Here is a 26,073-nt window from a genome sequence, read left to right on the forward strand (position 1 = left end):
TCCCCCTACCATCCCCCCACACCGCAGGAATCCTATGGACTTCGGCCGCTAGGCCGCACTACCCCACTTGCGAGCGGGATTGTATAGACTCTGGCCATTAGGCCGCACTGCTCCAATGCTGGTAGTGGTTTATAGGGACCTTGGTCATTGAGCCGCACTGCCCTGATGTTTGGGGTGAGTTACATGGACTCTGGCCTCTAGGCCGCACTAGCCCACTTGCAAGGGGTGACTGTGTGGAAGGAGGCCATTAGGCTGCAACCAGTCTCCCACAGAGAGACGGGCGCAGGAATTTGGGAGTGGCGAGGTTCTGACACCCCATCACACCCCTGCCACAAAGGGGCAGTGTGGTGGCAGGCCCGCCACAGATATCTATTCATGATGACTCTAACATGTCTTTCTTGAGTAATAACAGCTAATTGAAACCCCATAATTTTTATCTATAGTTGCAATTACATTGCGTTATGTGCATTACTTCGCACTTTTACACTTAATTTCATCTGCCATTTTGTTGCCCAGTCACCCAGTTCATTGAGATCCCTTTGTAACACTTTGTAATCAGTTTTGGATACAACTGTTTTGAGTAATTTTGTATCATCTGCAAATTTTGCCACCTCACTGTACACCCTGCTTTTCAGATATTTTATAAATATGAACAATTTCAACACTAAATGTTCTAATCACCTCTGCATATCATACCACTGCCAAACTGTAACAAAAGCATATTGAGAAAGTATTACAATAACATGTTCCATACCCATCAGGATAAACTACAGGCACTGTTAATCTGTCCAACAGTGATTTCCCAACTGCTTCAATTTCATCAAATTGCTCCATTTCATTAATGGCTTCCGGCTGCTCTGGAAATTCTTGCAAAATCTGTAACAAACAATATGAAAAAGTACAACAAAAGAGAGACTGGACAGTATCAAGCTTCTGCAGAGACATTAACCAGCATAGTTAATGCATCTTCATGTACACATTTATATAAAACCAGTCTGTAACAATCAAATACACTCAGAAAATCTAAAACAAATGATTAACCCACGCTGACAAGATAGTCTGGGCTGCTGCACTATGTGCCAATACATTTTACATTACTGCTAAGTAGTTCCAAATACATAAATGAATAAATAAATAAAATAAAACCACAACTCACCACCGGGTATTCCAACAACTAATTCAAATGCATACAAAAATAACCCGTATCAGCCAACAAGCTAAGTAGCAATTTGAAATACAAGCACATGAATAATAAAAGAGCCACTCAAATTATTCCTGAGAACTCCAACCAGTTTTTCAGACACTACACACTAGTGCAAAGGTCAACAGGTGTGAAAGGGTTAAAACACAGGACCATACAAATTGCTACCTGGATCTGGACCTAGTGTCAGTACTTCACTATATTTTCATCTAAAAATCCAAAGTCATCCTTTTCCTCTTCTGGTAAAGTTTGAGCAAAAGCGGTGCTTGTAAAAGGTCTGCCACCAGACTGGCAATGTTGAAGTGCTGATTTATCAATTGAATTGGTAAAGAGTATGGGCAGTAGCTGTGCAAGATTCTTCACAGCGTCCCACCAATATACCACAACGTAGTTGTAGGAAGACTACCTACCTTTATGGGTGAGAAACTAATTCTCTCTGCATATCCATTCACTTCTTTCTACTTAGACTGCCTACAAATGTGTCAGTGAATTATTTCCAATTATGAAAGAGTTTTTGTGATATGGACAACTCTACATTAAGAGCTGGACTAAGACAGTCACTTCATTTACCAACTCTTACCATTTATCATCAGATTTGAATAGCTTTCAGACACTGACCTAGATTTTCCCTGAATTGATAGCATAGCCACAAGAGTTGGTAGCCTATTATCAATCTCCTGAGCCTCCCAATACCCTTAAATCCAAAATGATTTCTAACTAAGAAAAAAATTATTGGAAGTCAGGAATATATGGATTAACTCTACAACAAGACTATGCTTCAATATCAAGGGCAGTTTTTCCTCACATTATGATAGGCTACACGCGCTCTTCTCTGTGACCACAACTAATACCCCAAAGGGGACAGTAGTGGGACACTTACTTTTATGATAAAGACAATATCAACACAGAGTACTCCTAACAATAACCCCTCCCCCACCCCTCCAAAAAGTCAGCATCAGAGCCAGGAAGTGAACCAAGTTGTTCTGGCTCCTAGTCCAGGGCCTTAACCACAAAGACTGTCCTTTCTCTCTTAGGTATTACTGTTGATTATACAGCCCTCTTGGGTCAATATGTTCGAATTGTAAGTAATTTAAAGCTAAGTGACTATGATAATCAAATGGAAGAGACAATGATTTACATTAATGACAGTTTTATGGGATTTATTTTACATTTCAAAGAGCTGAACTATAAAATATATTTTTAATATAGAAAATGCTATTTAATTTAGTTTTAAAAATGTAGAAAGCAAAATAAGCAGAATTCGATTGTAGTTCAATAAATACACAACAGGATTTAATTTATATGTTTATTTTTCATTTTACTTCAACTAAAATAGAACTAGTTTTTCTTCCTAAAAAAACTCACCTTTTCAGCATTTGAATGAAATGCAATAGCCATTTCCAACCTGTGTACTCTCTCTTCAGAAGTTATTGTAAACTGTTTCCATACTCTGTTTAGTCTCGGAAGTGTGTCTCCTGAGGACCTAGAAGTGCATCGCAGAGACTGGCACAGTACAACTGTAGCCTGTAGTAACTGTCTCCCATAATCATAAGTACTCTGCAAAGAATAAACAGAGTACATGTAAAATTCAGCTTCAGAATAGACAATGTGTAACGATACAGACAAACCTGCAAGAGATGAATTCTCTTAGATGTAATTCCACAAAGCATGCTTGCACTGATCTAGTCCAGTAAAATACATCATCTACAAATTATATGTGAATAATAATTAGTTCACTAAGTAGATGGCTATATTTCTGTCTTTTTTTTCTTTTTTTTAATGCCTATCAGGAGTCTCTGCATCAATGTGAGAGTTGCTTTTGAGATACAATGTAGTTCCTCGATCTCCAGTTACCTATATCCTGGAAACAGACATGAAACCCACATCTCTTGCACTGTAATTCATAGCTGTACCAATATGCCAGATGGCTGGCCCATATTTTTGCTACATTAGTTGCAATCACTTCAGAATTCGTTAGGAAAACCATCTCAGACATGTCCCATTTTTATCAACATCAAACTTCTTTTATGCTCTGCATTTCCTGTGCCCATCAGTACCTACGAAGGTCATAAGACTGCCAGCACCAATATGGGTACTGCAGCTTTAAAATCTTTCTAAATCTAATCACTGATTTTGGTTGTTAGTATTTCTCTAGGCAAGCATGGATGCAAAGTATGAAAACAGTTAACAGTGGAAACTCTACTACTGTCCCCCAAATTTATACCAAGTACAGCTAAAAGCTGCCTGTAGCTATGCAAAAAGTGAGTTTCTAGAATGAAGATAATCCACCACTCACCTGTGCAACATCAAAAAACTTTCGATGCTTTTCCAACAAAACTTTGGTTTCTTGAGAATCATCTCCCAATCTGATGTGGGTCTTAAGCAGAGCATCCAACAGTTCACTTAACCATTCTACTGCCTTAAAAAGAGAAGTAAATTAAAAGAATAGAAACTGGCTTTAAAGCTGATTAAAAAGAAAATCATCAAGTACACTGAGCCAAATTTAAATCTGAAATATCGCTTTGCATTTAAAAAATCAGAAAAGGTATCAACTAAATCAGTATTCTGTATATAACCCCCACTTCTAATCTGTTATTTTTATTCATTGCTATAATCTTTTACTCTTTGTGAATACTCTGAAGTAATTAAAAACAAAGTAAAAGACTAAATTTAAAAGAATCAAAAGAGAAAAATATACTTTAAAATTGAAAAAAGCATTTGTCAGCATAATATTTGCAGAAGTGGTTTGATGGTTCCTGTATGGGTCCTGCATTAAAATGAATGATTTTATTATTACATTTAAAAAAAAAAAAAAAAAGAGTTCTAATTCATGCATTTTAAATTTAGATTAAGATAAAAGCTGACATAGGATTACATAAATCACAGTCAAATTTCATAATCAAGACTGCCAATTAAATTAGATTCATCATAGAGAAAAGTCTGCATTTAGTACCAAGACACAGCCTGAGTGAAGAGCTATATGGTAGCCACGTTAGACAAGCCCTCAATATCTGGAAGCACCATGCCATCACAAAAGCACAATCACGTTTATGCAATACACATTTAAGGAATATTTCACACAGTTCAACCAACAAACATGTCTGAACGTAGCAGAACTGTGAAGTTCTATAGCCAGCCTTACCTGAGCAGCATCTTCTTCACATTTAAATAACTGAACCATCTGAAGCATCTTTAACCGTCGCACATCTACCATGTCCTCACACCTGAGGAAACCCAAACATTTAGGAATAAATGAAATAACCTCACAGAAAGAGTAACCATTCAGCACACTAAATATACCTTGGGAACGAGAGCTATGGTATCTCAATTTATGCATTTTTAAACCTACAGCATCAAGAAGTCAGTTTTCATGAAAAAGGTAATTACGCATTATTGTGCCACTAGCCTGATCCACACATGACTGGATTTTGCAATGCATTCTCATGAAACATGCAGTAAATGCAGCTGAGCACTAAAACACACTGATTTGTCAACAGCCATCACCTTCAAGACATCTTGATGAATAAAACTGGAGAATGTCTAAAATTCATCTGCATTTCCGCACTCCACCATTTTTAGCCAACTACTATTTAAAAGGTTACAAGATAAATTAATCATCATAAACAAGAACCATAAAGACTTTTAAGATTAGTTTGGATGATTTTCTTTGCTGTAACTCTTGTCGCAAACCATTCAAAATGTAATTTATATAAAATTAGTGCAGAAAGAGGATAGCTAAAACTAAACTCATGACATAATTAATTCATTTTATACAGTCATGATATGAAAATATTGGAAGCACTTTCCTGTCAACCTTCAGAGCTCAATATTATAATTCATTAATCTAAATAATGACTTCTCCCTCTGAATTTAAAAAGATATTTAGTTGAATATAGAGGGAGAATCAGAATCCTACATAGCTCAGTAACAAATTCAGATAGTTAATCATGATAGCAACAGTTAACTTTGTAAGTGACAGGATATGCACATGCACACGCGTGTTTTTCAAACAGGCTTTGTAATTTGCATGAGCCCAGCAACATATTAAAATTTTGAACTTTGTTAAGTGTGCCTTGCAGTGCTGCAATGCTTACACTGAGCAGCAGCTAGTTAAAGAGTGTGAGAAAACATGACTTTTAGATTCCAAGAATTTTAGTGATCTAGCCAAAATATCCCTAGAAATAAACATTCGATAGGTTTAGTAGCCAATATTTTACAATTCTTATTGTATTACTCACACACGGTTTGGACCTACCAGGAATCTTAGAACTATTTACAATTAGCTACTGCAAACAAATCTTGCAATTCAAGTGGGAAAATAAATTAAAAACTAATGCCTTGTCTGATTTTACTTTGAACCTGATTTGTATTCAGGCTAACTAAAGGACTTTTAGTCATACAAATTCCTTTGTGCATATCCATCAGAGGGGAGAAAATTCACATTCAGCTCCTAACCATATTGTTCTCTCTCTGGAAAAAAAATGTCAGTAATATTACAGATGAGGCATTCTTGTTATGGAAGCTGATGTACTTGAGCCAGAAAAATGTGCTTTTGTAGTGAGATGAATATTTTCAAAGATTAGTCCTTGGGCATTTCCTTTTATCTAGTATAAGTTGTGCAAATTAGGTAGAATTCTAACTGTCCAAACTTCTTTTCTCTGTCTGGTAGAAACCACAATAGTAATGGTAAGGAAAGTGTGGATTTTATTTAGTTCTGATGATCCAAGTTTCAATTATTTTAACAAAACCATGTGCCATATTAGTATACAAAGGATGTCATTTGTCAATATGAATTCAAAACAAACAAAAAGCCTCAAAGATTGCTTTGGCTAGAGCAGCTATAAGACACCTAGGACTTCTTGCTAAGATGAGAAAATGTTAAGGGGCTACATTTAAGTCACTTTCAAAATACATTTCTGTAAAAGGTAACGAAAAAATCTTGCACTTGAGAACAGCTGCTGTCCCTTCAACAGAGCTACAAAGCTGAATGGATTTATCAGGTGAAAGATCCTTCCTGGAGAAAGGTTTAGGACAGGTGGTCTTCAAACTTTTTTATCATGGGGCTCACATCTTAACAGAGAGGTTTTCTCGTGGACCAACACCTCTTCATCTTACACACCTGCGATCACACAGACCACCTCCTCTCCAACTGAGGATCATGCAACACCCCTGTGGCAACTACAACAATCATATTGGTGGAAAAGAAATATTGGGAAAATAATTGTCTTTAACACAATAAGGCCCCAATTCAGGAAGATTTTTGAGTAATCTATGTTTGCTCACATCTAAGTACACCTCTACCTCGATATAACGCTGGCCTCGGGAGCCAAAAAGCTTACCGCATTATAGGTGAAACCGCGTTATATTGAACTTGCTTTGATCCACTGGAGTGCGCAGCCCCACCCCCTGGGAGCACTGCTTTACCGCGTTATATCCGAATTCGTATTATATCGGGTCGCGTTATATCAAGGTAGCGGTGTATAAGAACAGAAGGGAGCACATGGCCTTATGTACTACCCTCTCACCTCTCACCCACACCCACCATCTAGCCCTGAAACGTAGCCATCTTTGGGTTTAGGAGTGTGCCACAACAACAGTTCTAGGGGAAGAAGAAAATAAAACTTCTCTCGTTTAAATGGAATGCGAGATTTAAGTCACCCAGATTGCAACTGCATAAATTAGGATTTCACCATCATCCCGTGGCTGAGTCCCATATAAACGAGGGTCTGATTTAAAATAGCATCAGGTTTTTTTGTTTTAAAGTGTAAAAATCATCATAACCACTAGAAGTGCTATTATTACCGTTGTTTTCTAAGCTGCATATCTTCCATCACTCCCTGGATGTGGTCCACATTTTCTTTGTTTTCTATGGTTACATCTTTTCCATAGGCCCAGGATGCCTGGTTAGATATCTGGTCAAGAAGACCTTGGCCTTTTTCACGCAAACCTTGCAGGCCTAAGTCTAAAACCAAAATAAATGAAAATATTTTGTTTGTTAAATCCGGTTAGTTTTCCCCATTCTTTGAACCCTCTCCAATTTTTCAACATCCTTCTTGAAGTGTGGACACCAGTACTGGACACAGTATTCCAGGAGTAGTAGCACGAGTGCCAATTATAGAGGTAATATAACCTTCATACTCCTACTCGATATTCCCCTCTTAATACATCCAAGGATCGCATTAGCCCTTTTGGCCACAGCATCACAATGGGAGCTCATGTTCAGCTGATTATCCACCATGATCCCCAAGTCTTTTTCAGCATCACTGATCCCAGGATGGAATCCGGCGTATTTGTATGTAAGGCCGGCATTCTTTGTTCCTAGATGTACAACTTTACATTTTGGTTGTATTGAAACATATTGATCTGAGAGCATCAATTAGATGCAGCATTCTATAATATTTACAGAATGCTAGGGAAAATGGATTTGTTATTTTTTTACCTGCTGGACCATGAAATAAATAAATGCGTTTCAAGGAAATGTCTGAGATTTAATAGTCAGCTATAATTGTTTCAGCATATATATAGGTAATTAGTGCATACAATCTTAAGCATACATATTTATTTCTAAAAGGTCTATCATTATCAGAGACAGTGAATGTCTGTCATGCAAAGAACATGCAGGCTATGATTTTAAAATACATTTTACATGGTTGACAAACTTTTGGATACTGTATTATGAAGAATCCTTCAGTGCTTGCCCTTAAAGTCTGTTGTTAAATCTACAGCACAGCATATTTATTGTGTGTCATTTTAATATAGTGTATGGTTTGAGGTATACACAATATAAATTACTGCACATGTGCAATAACTTTTCAAATTTAATTACTTCAGCTATTTCAATTTTAATATATCTTTTCATTCCACAATCTCTCTTCCTACTTACTGCCCTTTCCCTTATAATAAAGCTAACATATGGCATTTAGAGTCTGTAAAAAAAATTAATTACAAGTCTTATCATTGCAAGCATCCTAGCTAGGGCTGGATAGGCAGAACATAACTCCCTTCAGAATTTAGATAATTCATAAAGGATTCACTGTTTGGGAACAGGAGGGTCATCTTCCTCCAGGGAGATCAGGATATAATTCTTGCAGTATATTCCTATGCTCTGACTAGGCTTGGGGAAAGAGAGGTGCAGTCCAAGATTCAAACTCTAGGTTTGTTGCTAAATGTAAATACAGTAACTCCTCACTTAAAGTCGTCCCGGTTAACGTTGTTTCATTGTTATGTTGCTGATCAATTAGAGAACATGCTTGTTTAAAGTTGTGCAATGATCCCTTATAATGTTGTTTGGCAGCTGCCTGCTTTGTCCACTGCTTGCAGAAAGAGCAGCCCATTGGAGCTAGCTGGTGGGGGCTTGGAACCAGGGTGGACCGGCAGCCCCCCCATCAGCTCCCTGCTTCTCTAAGTTCCCTGATGGCAGCCGCCCAGCAGGCTATCAATTGCCGGCAGTTCAGCTGTCCCTCCCTCCACTGTCATGTGCTGCTCCTGCCCTCTGCCTTGGAGCTGCTCCAGGGAGCCTCCTGCTTGCTGTGTGGGGTGGGGGGGTGGAGAGACAAGTAATGCCCCCCTCCCCCCTGCTTACCCCATCTCCATAGAGCGGGGTTGGGGTGGGGAACAGGGCTCAGGACAGAGGGAGCTTGCTGGCAGCAGCTGCTGTCTCAACTTGCTGATCTACTTAAAAAGGCAATGTACTTAAGAGTGCGGTAAGTGTACTTAAAGAGGCAATGCACATCTCTCTCTCTCACACACACACAGGGTGTGTGTCTGTCTGCCATGCTGTCTCCCCCTCTCCATTTGTGCTGCCTTGTAGAGCGTGAGGCTACATTAACAACGTGTTAACCCTTGAGGGCTCAGCCAATTGCTAGTTCATCATTTATCAGTAAGGCATTCCCTGGGAAATATCCCACGCTCTTCTACCCTCTGACTTCACCATCTCAACCAAGCTTCACAATCATCATTGCTGTGTACAATATTAAATTGTTTAAAACTTATACTGTGTGTGTGTGTGTATGTGTGTGTGTGTGTGTAAAATATAGTCTTTTGTCTGGTGAAAAAAATTTCCCTGGAACCTAATCCTCCCCCCATTTAAATTAATTCTTAAGGGGAAATTGGATTTGCTCAACATCGTTTCGCTTAAAGTCGCATTTTTCAGGATCATAACTACAACGTTAAGCGAGGAGTTACTGTACTGTAACAATATATTTCATTTGTGTGCATATTACTTTTATCATTTGTCATATAAACTAGCCACAGAACACGGCACAAACAAATATGGGATAAACATGCAGTAGAGAATGCAGGTTTTACAGCTAGGGGAGAGGTGATCTTACTATATATAAGAAAGGGGTGAAAGAGTGTAAAGGAAGAACTGAGCAAGGGGGAAATTAGTTTAATATATTAAATAAAAATGGAAAAAATTGTCCTCAGCATTTGTCCCTTTCAAGTACTTGATCCAGTATAATTTATATTTCTGTATTTCAGCAATTTTCTGCTTACCAACACTTTTCAGCTTCTCTTCAAGCAGTTTTAAAGTTTGCTGAATTGATGCTCCATCAGCTGGTGCTACATCTACACACAACATCCCTAATAAGCCATCTAACTGCTGAGACAACTGAAATAGAGAGGGATAAAGACAAACCTTATATCTGATATGTAACCATTCCTTGTAATGAAATCGTTACAGTTGCAATTAATACTTAAAAGATATATAAGCACTCTCAGTATTGCCAAGCCCAAGCGCTCCAGAATCATGAGTCAGGCTCCCCAAAATCATGAGATTAGTTTAAAAATAATGAGATTAAAAAAACCAAACAAATTTTGGGTTCTTTTTCTTTGCCTTCTGGTTCCTGAGCATTTAGGTCACTTACATCAAGTTTTCAAGCTTTTCTCCACATCCATAAAGGCTAGAAACTTATTTTTTAAATGAAAGCTGAAATTATCACCTAATACATGGTTACAGCAACTGGGCTTTAAAGAAAAAACACCATGTCCTGTGATAAAATCCACTTCAGACAAATAACAGCTTGAAAAATATCTTGCAGAGAAACTCTGAAGAACATTCTACCCCATGCAATAGAACCAGCCAGTCAAAAAATATAAGTAAAGAGAAGTTAGCTGAAACTCTTATCATGATTTATTTTACAACTTAAATATCACAGAAATGTAAGGCCAAACCAAGAACATCTAGTGCAGGGATTGGTAACCTTTGGCACGCGGTCCATCAGGGAAAGCCCCTGGCGGGCCGGGCCGGTTTGTTTACCTGCAGCAGCCGCAGGTTTGGCCAATCGCTGCTCCCACTGGCTGCGGTTCACCGTTTCAGGGCAATGGCGGCGGCGGGAAGCGGCGGCCAGCACATCCCTCAGCCCACGCCGCTTCCCGCCGCCCCCTGGTATGGTGAACTGCGTGCCAAAGGTTGCCGATCCCTGGTCTAGTGTTACAATACACATTCCTCTTACAAAACAGAAGGCCTCAGGCTTAACAATAGTATCTCAATTAGGCTACCAATAAATGAAGACTTTTGCATTTTTCACCGAAGTTACTTTTTCTCAATACACCTTGTACAAGATAGTGAACTTTAATAATACTATGTCAACGGTGTATCGGCAAGTAAGCCTGTAAACACTTAAAACCAAGCTTACATCTTGGGCAACACCATGGAATTCAAGCGCTGCTTGTAACAGATTTTGCCTAAATTCCAGCTGACTGGCCTGCCGATAACAGACATCGCTCAACTGTTGCTGTAGTGCTTTCAACTCTACCAGGTCCTCCTCATCCCCAGCATTTAGCAGTGCTGCAATCTGCTGATTAAGCTCCACATATACGGCGAACCACTCCTACAAAAAAAGAGCAAGAACCACATGATTAAAGCTTTAAAGTAACACCAAAATAAATCTATTTCTTTTTAAATGACATGCATTTGAATGTATCGAGCATTTTATTATGTTTTTCTTTATGGGACATCAGTGGAATCTTTCAGCTACAAGAGCAGTAAGTGTAGGTTTATGCAGCACTTTGAAAATTTACATGCCAAGAAGCATTTTGCATCCTGTATCAGGATGGATAAAAATCGATGATTCGAAAATGGACAATTAAATAATCTGATTTTTTAAAATTTAAATACAGATATACTTTTAAAAAATAAATACATGTAAAATTAAATATGAAATTGACAACCTATTTTAAGATTTAAACTACTTAAAATCTATTAAAATCATCTAAGTTAAATACAAAAAATAATATTAAGCTGTACTTGTTTGTTACCAAGAAAGTCAAACTGAACTGGTAGAAGTCACTGGCTAAGCACCTAGAACCAGAGTTTGTTGAAGTGATAAACCAGCTTTTATGCAGTATTGTTGTACTAGTCATGTCAGTCCCAGCATATTAAAGAGACCAGGTGGGTGAGGTAATATCTTTTATTGGACCAACTTCTGTTGGTGAGAGAGATAAGCTTTTGAGCTACACAGAGCTCTTCTTCAGGTTTTCTTGAGGTCTGGAAAAGGTATTGAGTGTGTCACAACTAAATAGAAGATTGAATAGATAGTTTCGCATAAGTAGTACCTTAAAATAAGTGCTAACTAAGAATGCAAAAATTATCTGTTTGACCTTGTATTTAGTGTAACTCTCTCAGTATCTTTCCCAGACCTCAAGAAGAGCTCTGTGTATTTCAAAAGATTGTCTCAAACCAGCTTCTGACAGCAGGAGCCTTTGCTGCAGGTGCAGAGAGAATACTTTTTTCACTTCTGTTTATTCCAAGTTAAGAAACCAATTGGGATTTGAAAAAGCAGGAAAAGCTTGTTTTCCTTTTCCAATCGATGGCTACGTCTAAACTTGGACCTAGAGATGCAACTCCCGGCTCAAGTAGACATACATGTGCTAACTCTCATCAAACTAGCATGTTAAAAATAGTCACCACAGTAGCACTGACAGAGGAATGTGACAGCATAGGCTAGCTGCTCCAAGTTCAAACCCAACTAGATACTGTAGGTATGTACTCGGGATGGCTAACACGTGCCTTTGCTCGCCACTGCCCATGCTGCCACAGCTACACTACTTCTTTTAGCGTACTATCTCCATGAGAGCTAGCACAGTTATGTCTACGTGAGCTGGGAATCATAACCCTAGCTTCTAGTGTTGAGGTAGCCTATAAATAAAAACTAGGTGTGAGAGGGTGAGATCTGTTAGTTCTAAAATCTTGAAGTAACCAAAAACAAACAGTTCAGTCAATTAACTACCAATAACACTTCCTTTGTCTAATACATCAATTAGCTTGAAATGCAAAACATGTTTTGATAAACTTTTTTTTCCCTTATGTATCCATCACTTTTAAGGTAGTTTTATCTAATAAAAAATATATATAAAATATTGGTTGTGTACATTTGTAACTGAATTTGAATTACCACCCAACCAGAAGTTCACAAAAAATCACAAGCAAAATAATTAATCTAGTAAATAAGAAATGCCTCATTTGCCATTTTCCAACCAAATTAAAAATATAAAATTTAAGTATATAACTGCTTAAATCAATGTGCATATCCCCCCGTTAGCAAAAAGGAGCACCAAAATGTAGAGTAAATAAAGGATACATTTAGCTGCGAATCAACATGTTTTAATGGTTAGCAATTAATGAGAATCAACCTCTCTTTAGAAAAACAACTAAAAGTATAAATGAAAACCAATTGAAATCAATTATTTAAATCAAGGTTTCCTGCTTGTTGATTTAAATTGTGATTAAAATTGGTGATTTAAAATCAATCCACTCTGCCCTATATCAATTCAAATATAGTTGCAAGTTTTACAAAAAAAGTATGTATTTCTGATACTACTGATACTACTTGAAGGTAGGGGGGAGGTCCATTGTCACAAACTCTAAACTCAACCTGCCTATTGGCATATACTGCAAACACATTCCCATTAATAGTTGCTTGCACAGCACAAAAATTCCACTGTCTAAACATAAACCATTATTTAATTATCATTATGGTATTCATGTTATGCTACAGGAACAATGATAAGGCTCTAGTATGACGTTAAACCATTATTAAAAGACTGCCTTTGAATCAAATGATATTGCTTTCAGCAATATTACTACTGCTAGCAATAAACTTAGAAATGTTATTAGAAAAATATTTTAGGCAGAGTGAATTAAACATCTTTCAAATAAAATGGGGCAGCAAAATATAGAAACAGGTTATTCTAAAGTTTCTTCATTATATGAGAGAAGGTGTCTCCAAAGTGTTCCCGTATATACCTTTATATTGTTGAAACCATAATATACAGCTTTAGGTAAGAAAAACATTTCAAATGATGGAGAATTCATGGAGAATGAAAGCCTACTTCATATATCAAGATAAGAAATCCAATGTTCATCTGATGTTGTTATAAACTTGTAATACCAAATATGGCTGCTAGACATGTTTGTTATTTTGGTCTACTGACAAGATGACCTTCAAACGTCCTACTTAATTCCAACATAAGAGAATAGTGCCACCTATTGGTTGTATTAATGAAATACCTGATTTAGTGATTAATGCTTTATTTTGTCATTGCCCAATAAACAAGGCAAAAATGGTCAATTGTAGCAAAAGCTGCCAATATCTAACAGAATTAAAACTACAAGTACACTGTTGACTATTTCAATAACAAGACTCGCAACGCACTTAATCAAGGCTATTTAAATCAAATGACCAGCTCTAAACCCAAATTGACCAGACTCTCACAGGTCATGACCATGAAGAAAAGGCAGAAATTTGACTAAAGACAATGAGCTCAAGTATATTAGACATGCAGAGAAACTATGAAATAGGTCACAAATTGCTTATTATCTAGAAATCTAAAGCAGTTCCTTTTCAAGACTGGATTCACATAGAATATTAAAAACAAATAGAAGCATTTCAGAAACTAAAGCAACATGAGAGCAATACGGTCAATAATAAATAGAAGACGTTTCCAAAGTAATGAAGGGGGAGTTGGGGAGGGGAAGAGCAGTGGAGAGGAGATAAGATCAGACACGCACCCCGTTTGACTTCAGAAATGAGGGAAGAAATAAATATCTAGAGCAGTGGTTCTCAAAGCCGGTTCGCTGTTCAGGGAAAGCCCCTGGTTGGCCGGGCCGGTTTGTTTACCTGCCGCATCCGCAAGTTCGGCCGATCGTGGCTCCCACTGGCCGCGGTTTGCCGCTCCAGGCCAATGGGGGCTGCGGGAAGCAGTGTAGGCCGAGGGATGTGCTGGCCGCCGCTTCCCGCCGCCCCCATTGGCCTGGAGCGGCGAACCACGGCCAGTGGGAGCCGCAATCAACCGAACCTGCGGATGCGGCAGGTAAACAAACTGGCCCGGCCCACCAGGGGCTTTCCCTGAACAAGTGGCGGACCGGCTTTGAGAACCACTGATCTAGAGAGACTGTAGAAAATTAGGAAAATGATAAAGGAGGAAGAGACGAAGGCAGACAGCAATTGGCTCCAGATCAATTATAGGAGATGCTCCCAGATTAGAGGGCAAAAACAAGCACACGCACTCAGGCACAGAACTACTTTGAAAAGTGACTTTGTAAATGGGGTTCCATGTTTAATATGTCAATGATTTCCAGATCAAATTTGCTTAATTGATAAGTCTAAAGATGTTTTTTTCTAACTGTCAGTGCTGCAAATTCATACTGGGACTGAAAGCCAGGCTGTGTTCTTTCCTGCTTGTGCATTATCAACAGTGATATTTATTCTGTAGGCCAAATTCAGACTTCAGTCACACCTCTGCACCCCATGGTCTGCGGTGGGATTGTAAGGACCTGAGGACAAAAGTTGGACCTCCAATAGAACTTAGCTCATTTTGTTAATGATGTGTAAGCATGAATGGAATTCAGCCCAATCTTCCATATCTATGTCGTTCTACAATACTAAAATGAATAAAATATTACTATTATTTTGTTATTAAAGCAAGCAGATATTACTCTCTATACCAGGGATCGGCGACCTTCAGCACGCAGCCCATCAAGGTAATCCGCTGGCAGGCCGTGAGACATTTTGTTTACGTTAACCATCTGCAGGCACAGCCCCCCGCAGCTCCCAGTGGCCGCGGTTCACCGTTCCTGGCCAATGGGAGCTGCGGGAAGCGGTGGCCAGCACGGCCCTGCGGCCCGCGTCACTTCCCGCAGCTCCCATTGGCTGGTAACAGTGAACCGCAGCCACTAGGCGCTGCGGGGTGGCTGTGCCTATGGACGGTCAACGTAAACAAAATGTCTCGTGGCCCGCCCGTGGATTACCCTGATGGGCTGTATGCTGAAGATTGCCGACCCCTCCTCTATACACATAACGATCAGAGACGTTGGGTAAGAAAATGCCATTTACACATTGTCACTTTTCAGAGTAGGTGACTTAGGGAGCTTAGTTCAGCAGAGAAAGAACAAAACAGTAGGCAGCCTACCCTGGCTGAATGCTGAGTAATCAAATCTCAGTAACAATAAATCAGTTGGTATAGAGAGGATATTTCTATTTCTAAAGGTCTGCAAAAGGTATCTGTAAACAGATTTATAGTGAAAAGTAGTACAGTAACTCCTCTCTTACTGTTGTAGTTATATTCCTAAAAATGCTACCTTAAGCAAAATGATGTTAAGTGAATCCAATTTCCCCATAAGAATTAATGTAAATGGGGGGGGGGGGGGGCGCTTAGGTTTCAGGGAATTTTTTTTTTTGCCAGACAAAAGACAACACATACACATACACATACACACACACACACACAGAGTATAAGTTTTAAACAAACAATTTAATACTGTACACAGCAATGATGATTGTGAAGCTTGGTTGAGGTGCTGAAGTCAGAGGGTGGGATATTTCCCAGGGAATGCCTTACTGATAAATGATGAACTAGCACTCAGCTGAGCCCTCAAGGGTTAACACGTAGTTGTTAATGTTAGCCTCACACTCTACAAGGCAGCACGAATGGAGCGAGGGGAGATAGCATGGCAGAGAGAGACAGAGACACAGAGTGTGTGTGAGAGAGAGACGTGCATTGCCCCTTTAAGTATGCTGACCCCACCCTAAGTACACTGCCTTTTTAAGTAGATCAGCAAGTTGAGACAGCAGCTGCTGCCAGCAAGCTCCCTCCGTCCTGAGCCCTGTTGTGGCCCCCCTGCTCTGTGGAGATGAGATACAGGAGCGCGGGGGCAGGAGCAGGGGAGGGGGACACCCTGACATCAGCACCCTTCTTTCTCCCCGTGCACAGCAAGCAGGAGGCTCCTGGGAGCAGCTCCAAGGCACAGGGCAGGAGCAGCCCATGGCAGTGGTGGGAGGGACAGCTGAACTGCTGGCAATTGATAGCCTGCTGGGCAGCTGCCACACAGGGAACATAGGGGAGCTGATAGGGGGGCTGCTGATCCACCCTGGTTCCAAGTCCCCACCAGCTAGCTCCAACGGGCTGCTCTTTCTGCAAGCAATGGACAAAGCAGGCGGCTGCCAAACGACGTTATAAGGGAGCATTGCGCAACTTTAAACGAGCACATTCTCTAATTGATCAGCAACGTAACAACAAAACAACGTTAACTGGGATGAAGTTAAGTGTGGAGTTACTGTATAGTATTTGGTCAGCAAAGTCAGAAATAAGCTGTCAAATTTTATTTCAAACTAAATTGTATTTCAAATCTTGTTAACTGAAATCCACGGTTCAGTGATAACTGACAGTGGTAGGTTCTAGCCAAATAAGCTCCAAATTTCAACATCTCATTTACCAGAGCAGCACAGATCTTATCATAAACATTTTCAAAAATGTTCTTTTTTCAGGCTTACTCTCCCTGTTTTTATTTCACTTTTACTGAAAGTACAAATTGTCATGGTGTCTTTTAAAACATCAACACACAGACAAAAAGCATATAATTAGATTTTATTATCTACACTGGAAACCATAAAAATCTGTATCTAAAGGACTGTAATTAAAACAGTGCAGATACTCCTCTTTATACCCGATAAATCACTGCCTGCTCAAATTCCTAAGAATCTGTCACTGGACTACATTGTTCACAATTAATTATATGTACTCATAATCATGTTGTAACTTGGGGAAGGGGGGAATAGCTCACACTGTGTTGACTCTCAATCTCTTCATGTTTCTGTTGCAAAGCTTGTGAGGCTCTAATTGAATCACCTATCCCCCACTGGGTCCGTAGTTGTTCTGATCCAGGTCCTTCAAGCCAATTCACTACCTGTTAACAAAATAATAGTTTAGATGACAACAAATAAATCAAATATTCTCAACAGGTTGTAAAACAATTCCACTCATGCTTTTAAAAATTCTATGTACTTTTCATTTCAAATTAATATAACCACAAATTTGGTAAAAAGTTAGATACTCTGAGTAACTTTGGAAGCGACTTGATTTCGTATGCCTTTGGTAGAATGTACTTTTCATTAACCTTAGGCTCTCAGCTCATGCTAGAAACTCAAAGCTCACAAAAAATTTGGCACACTCATATTTGTCATTTTACATCTGTGTCAATAAAGTGGATAAAAAAGCCCTTACTTTTCTCGATAAGAAAAAAATCTTTCATTTTCAGACAAATTTAAATTAGCCTAGATCAATGAATTGGAGTGCATGTGTCAGCATTGCTGAAATGTTGGACACATCTTTATACTCATGAGAGAGAAGTGTTTTCTCCCTGCTTTGTTGAACAATTATGTTAATGGACAAACAGGTGACAAGCACGTTTTCAATACAAAATATTAGAAATACATAAAATGCTTTAAAAAAAAAATAGCCCTTCATCCTGTAAACTGACCCCTCTGACATAAGGAGGCACCCACATGAAGCCTCACTGATGCCAGTGTCTCCTTTAAAAGTTCAGGGGTCTGCCTTTGCAAAATAGCTTGCAAGAAAGGTCTCAATGTCTAATCCATAGCTGGAAAGTCCCAAGATTAAAGTGTCAAATGTGTTATTTTTGTAACCAAGGACCATCAATTCATTTTGATTTGTATGTTGGGAAATTATCTAATTAAGGTGAAATGGCCTCTAAAATTATGTATATTGGCCTCTTTATGTATATTTCTAGTATATTTAAGTTTGAAGTATTAGACTATACCCACAGCATAAATTCTAAGATTAAAGCATCGAGGAAATATAGAAACATCCATGCCAGCTGAAAAAAAGCCACTTATCACTGAAGCCACACAGGAGTCCTGAAATAACTGGGAATTCAGAGACACCAAAAATGACAAAGGACAGGCAAACAGCTTCTCTTCTTTAATCAAAAGATTTTCTTTTAAATAAGAATATATGCAAACATACAATGAAACTCAGTTGGCTGGTGATTTGTGCACACCCATTTTTCCGGGAATACAGCCTCACCAAAGGGAAAACAAGGGAAGAACATGGATTTATCCTTGACTTCTCTGTCAGCATGGAAGGTCATGGCACAACAGTGCACAAGAGTGACTATGACTATCCTTGGATTATTCAGAAAGTCCACCCAATTTTGTCACCTGATCTACAGTTATCCATGCCTGTATTACAGTTTGACACAACTGCCTTTCCAACAGCCTGTTTCTCTGCTCCCAAAGCACACAGGTAACACAGAAGCCTCAAGACACCATTATTATTCATTATTCATATTATTGTAGCAGCTAGGAACCTTACTCGTGAACCAGGACCCCACTGTGCTAGGTGCTGTATAAATGGAACAAAGACAATCCCTTCCCCAAAGAGTTTACAATTTAAGAAAGACATCCTGTCCTGCCATATCCTGTGTGGTGCCTCCTCTGGGATCAGTGGAGAGAGGCAGAGAAGGGAAGATACCAGTATACCTGTCAGTGATCCTAGTTTGGCTGGGAAAACCCTTCCAGGGAAACTGTCCTGGGACTTTGTAACACTACTGCTCAGCAGCCTCCTGCTTTATTCCTCACTGGAGTCTTCTCAGTTACTGGCTGCTGGCTTCTGCATCTGATCCCTGGCAGCTGCTTCTAGAGCTGTGCTTAGCTCAGCAAATGGAGAGATCTGTGCCAGCTACATGCACTGGAGAGAGGTAGCCAGCAGACATGGGGTGGGTGCATGGCAGAGAGAAGCCAGCAGAGGATCCTGCACTCTCTATGCAGGCCAGAGAGGCCATTTACCAGGGAGAGACAGAAGAAGCTATGTGGTGAGATGAGAGACAAGGGGAACAACATTATTATTGAGGGACAGTTTTTCAAGTCAGGCAGTGGCTGGGGGGCATGTTTTATGTGCATTTTTGTGAATTTAGAATAATTTCTCTGTTTGTTTTTCTTAACCCTTCTAGGAAAAAAAATAACCTAAAATTAACCAAAACATACACCAAACTGTTCATCAACTGGGGGCCTGGAAGCTCCCACATCCTGCTTATTAAGAGAATTGTTCCTGGATGTACATGAAAAACATTGCCAACTATGTACTGGGGAACAGAAAAAAAAGAGCAAAACCTGGGGAGTGTAGTAGAAGAGCGGCAGGGATCTGAAAGACACAGAAGAAAGGAGACAGAGGGAGAACAGGACAACATCTGGGAAAAAGGGTGTGAGAACTTTTGAAAGTGGATGAGAACTAAAAGCTTCACAGTGAGGCAGAGCAGGGGAGGGGGGCATGCTTCACTACCTGTCAATACCCGGCCCAAGCCGGGGAAGCTAATGATCCAACCAACGGTACAAATTTGGTGATGAATCCTAGTCTCATGCCACCTGAGGCATGTTGCACATACGCTAAGAGGAGAAGGGGAGGAAAGCAGAAAATGGAGACTTGGGAGTAAACACAACCAGAAATGGCAAGCAATATTGGCAAAAAATAAAATAAAAAAAGGAAGGAGAGAGAGAGAAAACACAGGTGGAATGAATCAGCAATACTAGGGTCATCCAAGTGAGGAATCACCAACTGAAGCCTTGCCCTAGGTGCAGTCAGGACTGCACAGGAGGCAGGACTCTTATTGTGGCAGCTTGCAATATCCATCCATTTGGGACAGTTAATTCCATTTTTGGGGGGCTCTTCTCTGTGACAGTCTGCATCCCTACATTCACCCTTTTTTACAGAACTATAACAGATTGTACAAAGTGTGCCTTGTGAGGGATTATTTGAAAACTCATAATTTGCTGATCATTATTGTCCTGGTAAAATATGTGTGGCAACCTTGTATGTAAAGTTACAAGATTCTACTCTGTAGACATGTTCCAAGCTTAGAAAAGCAGGCACAAACCAATTCCTCAAAGATAAAATTCAAATTGATGCTCAGCCAGTTGTCAACAATATCAAATGAACTATCAGCTGATTAAGCGACCATTCGTTGGCAGGAAAAAGGATGTGAGCAAGAAATTGGTTGGTGGGCAGCTTACCCACTGCGGCTGTCGCTCTTACATACAGTGTGTATATTTCTGGCTGTGAATCTAGGCAGGTTGCCTTATTTAAATTTAGGCAACGTTTTATTGCATTTTTGTATATTACTTGATGCCTTCAACAATCGTTTTAAAACTGGTTAAATAAAATAGCAGAACACATAGCTTCATTTTGTGCTAAGATTCTGTTCATTTATTATGCAGCATCAGTAACGTAGACAGAGCAAATGGATGATTATTTCTAATCAAAATGATGCAAATTGAGGTTGATGCCCGAGTAAACAAGTCTATTTAAATGCATTAATGAAGGCAGTTTGCCAGGCTAGGTTATAAACTTTATTTCAATCAGCAATTCTTGCTCAGCCAATCTGAATATTATCCAACTACAGGAAAAGTCCCATGCCCTGCTTATGTCATTTGTGAGCTATGCAGTAGTGTTATTATCTTATACACTACACTTTTGTTGTTGTTGTTTTCAACTGAAAATATCAATATGAAGAGTTTGGGTTTTTCTTTTCTTTTGAAGATTTCAGTGACCACACAAATGAAAATAGTTTCTTGCTGGATTTACATTTTCAGTGGTAAGATGTCTCCTATCCTCATCAGAAGCATGAGGTTTTTGGGAAGAAAATTTAGATTGACTTAAGTGAAATTCAGAAATTACTTTAGAAATGAATTTCCAGTGACAGCAAAGGGAAATGTTTTCCTTATGAAAAATAGAGTACTGAGGGTCAGCCATAAGTGCTCCCAGTCCACTCATCCTTCCAGATGAGATGATGGCAACTAAAAAGGTGACCTTCATAGAAAGGTGACACACAGAACATGTGGTCAGTGGTAGATGGCATCAACAGATATAGGCAGTTCTTGATCGTCCCGTCAAAAATAATCTCTGGATGGTGGATGGGATTGAGTAGTTGTGGTTGTCAGACCCAAAAGAAGACTGGGGATAAGGAAGGGTGAAGATATCCTCTGGTAAGGTGTACATTTTGGTTAGTCGCAGAGACGGTAGTCAGGACTCACAGATCTGGTGCATCCGTGGTCATCGTGGATGGTGGGTCTTTATGGGGACTGGTCAGTACTGTTGAGGAGTCAACATGTGAACTCTTAGATGGCGTTTGTGGCTGCGGATCCTTAGGCTTAGGAATCGGAGCAGACACTGGTATCAGCAGATCCTTTCTCCTTAGCACCTTGCTCTGAGGACTGGAAGGTTTAAGTGGGCACAAGTCCTTATGACCTGGATGCGAGGGCTCACCCAACTTGGCTGGAGCTGGGGAGGGATCTCTTCTCTTGGAAGCAATACTGGCAGGAGATCTGTCCTTATGCTCATGAGTGCGCCCCTTATTCTCATGAGAAACCCTGGACAATGACTCCTTGGGCTTATCAGCTCCGGCTTCCACTCCTGAGCTCATGCTTGGAGGGGCATCGCTTGTCAGTTGAGGCTGACATAAGGGGGAATCTCCTCAGATTGAGATCATGTAGCCTTCTCCATAAGATGTTTTCTCAGCTGGGTCCCTTGAATCTTAAAGATTTGTGGAAGAAATGAGCAGCAAGTGCTGCACTTGGCTGAGATATTCACCTCTCCAGGACAACAGCAACAGCATTGGTGCTCATTGCTCATGGAGAATGTGACAAAGTTCTTAAACCCCAGGATTCTGGGCATAGTTTTTGTCCGCAGGAAAACACGCCCCACCGGAGGGGCGGGGGTGGAAGAAACTAAAAACTCTAACTATACTAAATAGTGTGTGTGTGTGTGTGTGTGTGTGTGTGTGTGTGTGTGTGTAATAAAGAAGCACAGAGAAATCTGTGGACACAGAGGATTCTAACTCAAGCCATGCGGCGGTAAGAAGAAACTGGAGAGGCATCGGTTTACAACACACCTTATGCTCTCGCTTAGTAGCATGAGGAAAGCAACTGCACAGGCACAGATGAACAGACACTACTTGCTAGAAATCTACAATCTCAGGTGCATGGTGCACATGCACACTCACATGTCGAATACACACAGGGAGTAGCACTCAAATAAGAACTTAAAGATATAAGCAAAACTACCATCATAATATTTTTTCTTGAATGCTTATTTGATAATGATCTAGGTGCTTAGCGCTGTGGCAGTGCAAGGAAGGCTTAAAGCTGGCATAAGTGACCAACTGAGGATTCATTAGGTGTAGGAGAATCCCCAGCATAGCGGGCTTGGAAGAGAAAGCTTGTCTGGAAATTACTGCATTCTAGTGACCTCTACCTGTCAAAAAGGCCCTTTGAAAACCATTCCAAGCAGTCAAATTAGAACATCAGGCAAAATCAGCACCTAGCAGCCCCAGAATCAAAGGAAGCACAAAAGCCTGAGTAAAGCAACTTTCCCTCCAACTCCCTTAGTCTTACACCAACTGCAGCTTATCCAGACCTAAAGGTCAGAGCGTAAGACTCAATTTCAATATAAACAAAAAAATGTAACAGAATTGTCTATTGTATTCAACCCAGACAGAGGTCTAACAGAGAACTCAACATTATTACAAAGTGTAATATTTAGTTTTGAATCTAGTTTAAAAATATATCACTATAAGCTACTTATGACGGACTTCTCAGATATTTAGAATTAAGCAGTAAAGAATTATATGGCATGTGCTTCCTAAATTACTCACAGACGCACACCATAGGAATACACTGAGGGCAGATAACTATTTTTAACAGTCTTAGACATTTGAAAAAAAAAAAAACCCACCACACCATAGATGTCTGTAATATGTGCTATTAAAAACAATACTAAACAGACTAAAACAAGGTTTGTTTTAGAAGGATTTTTGTTAACCATGCAAAGTCAAAAGGTTACATGATAAAAAAATATGGTACCAAGAGAATCTTGGTGCTTACCTGCATTACCTTCTGTTGAATCTCCTCTAGCTGTGTGCGCTTGCTACGTTGTCTACAAACTTCCTGGTAACGCGTATACTGTTCTCGGAGTGAATCTAATAGCTTCATGACCTGTGGCTGAGCAAGCAGTTCATCATCCATGGGAGACCATGAGACCCCTCCATCTGAACCATTAAACCGACGCTGCTGTAACTCTGATAATAGCTCATGACCTTTAAAGATAAATAGAGCAATACAATCATAATTAATAAACACAGATACAGTCAAAATCATTAGGAGGCAGAAATTAGTTTTTAAGGTTAACAGACATTACAGTTCATTAGATGTAAGAATATAGTGTGCTGGCACATTTAATGATGTTTCTTTGTAGACAACAGGCAAAATACTGTCCTTCGTCAACAGGACTGTACTGGCTGCAAATTAGGACAGAATTTGGCCTGGTATATTTTAGGGGAAGGAGAAGAACAAAAAAGTATGCACACACAAAGCAAATAGTATGTAAAATCTGAACTGAAGTAAGATTCCTTCTCAAATTTGTGGTAGGTTCCAACAGATTTTCAAAATGTGTTTCAGGAGTCCCTTTATTGATTCCAAGAAGTTCTATTTTGGGAGTAACCGATCTAAGACACTTTAAGGTCTTTGAATAATTTAACTGAGAGTAAATCAGACCTTCAATTCTACTGGTTCTAATAAACTAAACTCTATAATAAAGTGTTCTTCTGTTTACATGCCTTGTTAGTGGCTTTGAAAATGTGAAGAGAAAGTATTTAAGTAGTAGATATAGGAAAGGGAAGTTAAGGGGATTTTTTCACCAAAATCACCATCTGAAAGCAAACTGTCTTCCTTAAATTTGAACAATATTCTAAAGGTTTTATTTTTAAATATTTATATTTTCTAGTAGTTTTCAAGAGTGAAAATTCTTTGACTTCCTATAGCCCATGGTACAATTAACATCTAGAAAGCTCTGTAAATAGAGGAGGAGGAGGAGAATGGGAGACAGGCAAGTGGTGGATCCATTCTTCCCAAGAGCCAGGAAATATTTTTAGCCCTGGAGCCCCGTGGGTCACAGGACATCACAGTGGCCGACCGTGATGCCGCGGAAGGAACCTCTGGTGAGTATACAGTTACAATCAAAGTCCAGTTAAACTTTAATGGGCACACCCATTCAGTGGTATTGCTTGTTTACTGTGAAGACAAAGCGAGATGCTGTGGTTCTCTGCTTACAAGAGGCTGCTCCAGCTACGCAGAGGGTGGCCCCCGGAAAAGACTGTTTATGTGGACTGGGATAGCTCCAGGGATATCTCTAGGAAACTTTCATGGAGATACCCTGCAATCCTTTGCAGAAGGTTTCTGGGCAGGGCAGTCTTATTTCTTCCACCATGGTAGGACACCTTCCCTGCAACTCCTGAATTAATTCTGCTGGCATCATTGTGGTACACAGCATAGCAGCATAAGGACCAGGTCTATACCCAGACACTAGCAGCATCTCCTTCCTTTCCACCTCTGTTACCCTCAGGAGACTGAAATCACATGGGTCGCCTAGGGGTAACGGGGGAAGTTCTCATTAAAAGTGCTCTTACAAGGGAAACAAAACAAAACAAAAAAAGGGCATGTAGAACCACCCCCCCCCACACACATATTGGATCGCCAAACCATACGGCCGCTAATGTGCTTTTACTGTGCTCGGCATGAGTCAGCAAGTAGTTTAAAGTGGCTGAGATTCCGCAATTTGGGAGTGAAAACGTTCCCCCCAACCCCGTTTGTAAACAGTTTCCCGTGGTGCTATGGGGAAGGGCCTTTGTTCGACTAGCTACTTCTGCTTTTTAAATTCATTAAAAAGTGCAGTCACCCATGAACCGGGGGGGATGCCTACTCACTATGGCTGGAGCAGCACAGTGAATGGTTACGGATTCTGAGTATGTTATGGCTTGCACCTAGTGTAATAAGAGGGTTTTTTTTTTACGAAAACGGCCTTTTTATGGAAACATTTTATTCATTTACAATGGTTCCTTTATTTTTTCCCACAACTGACAGCTGGAAATGTATCCTTTGGCGTGTCATCAACACCTGAAAGCAGACTTTCGCTGATTAGAAGGAGAAAGAGAACGCGGGAGGACATGTTCACCAAGATAATGAATGCCTCCGAGACAGCTTACACAGAGCTGCGAGCGTGGAGGATTTCACTGTCCAAGAAGTTAGACATGGAGAGCAGGAAAGCTTCCAATAAGCAAAAGCGTGCAGCGTAGGATGAGATGCTTCGGATTATGAGGGACCAAGCAGACATGTTGAGGCATCTGGTTGAACTGCAGGAACAGAAGCAGGAGGGTAGAGTCCCTCTGCAGACCCTGGTGGACAGACAGACAGCATCGCCTGGTGCAGAATCACCCTCCCCCAAGCATTCCATGAGGCGTGGGCAAAAAGTCCATTATCCCTTTCACTTAACTCAGGGGGAGGGTACAAGGAACAGAAGGCACCTATTCACAGACCTTTGATGGTCTGGAATGCAGTGTTATGTTACACAGCTGAAAATGTTTCTCCCGTTCCAACTTTACAACCCCTTTTTCCCAAGGTTACCTCCCCCCCCCCCGTTCTCCCTCTTTACTTGGGTTTGTTAAATAAAGTAAATGGATTTGAGAAATATATGTTCTTTATTGAGTAGAAGCAGTGGGCCTGGGTGGGGGGTTGGCTTTACAGGGA

The 26,073-nt window shown here is 40.0% G+C and overlaps 1 protein-coding gene across 2 annotated transcripts in view; it reads right to left on the reverse strand.

Moving 5' to 3' along the window:
• SESTD1 (SEC14 and spectrin domain containing 1) overlaps nucleotides 1-26,073 on the reverse strand; it is a 114,120-nt gene that overhangs the window by 8,429 nt on the left and 79,618 nt on the right. The window contains exons 10-18 of one of the 2 annotated variants that reach the window (XM_024204053.2): nucleotides 23,386-23,588; nucleotides 17,265-17,387; nucleotides 10,840-11,034; nucleotides 9,698-9,812; nucleotides 7,004-7,163; nucleotides 4,344-4,425; nucleotides 3,498-3,620; nucleotides 2,567-2,758; nucleotides 755-876 (exon numbers count right to left, since the gene is read on the reverse strand). In XM_024204053.2, coding sequence (XP_024059821.1) covers nucleotides 755-876; nucleotides 2,567-2,758; nucleotides 3,498-3,620; nucleotides 4,344-4,425; nucleotides 7,004-7,163; nucleotides 9,698-9,812; nucleotides 10,840-11,034; nucleotides 17,265-17,387; nucleotides 23,386-23,588 — 1,315 coding nt within the window. Of the gene's footprint in view, nucleotides 1-754; nucleotides 877-2,566; nucleotides 2,759-3,497; nucleotides 3,621-4,343; nucleotides 4,426-7,003; nucleotides 7,164-9,697; nucleotides 9,813-10,839; nucleotides 11,035-17,264; nucleotides 17,388-23,376; nucleotides 23,589-26,073 lie in introns of both variants that reach the window. The other variant, XM_024204052.2, reaches the window with a different exon arrangement.

This window comes from Terrapene carolina, unplaced genomic scaffold, assembly GCF_002925995.2.
Source record: "Terrapene carolina triunguis isolate 2854851 unplaced genomic scaffold, T_m_triunguis-2.0 Scaffold62, whole genome shotgun sequence".
Classification (NCBI taxonomy): domain Eukaryota; kingdom Metazoa; phylum Chordata; order Testudines; family Emydidae; genus Terrapene; species Terrapene triunguis.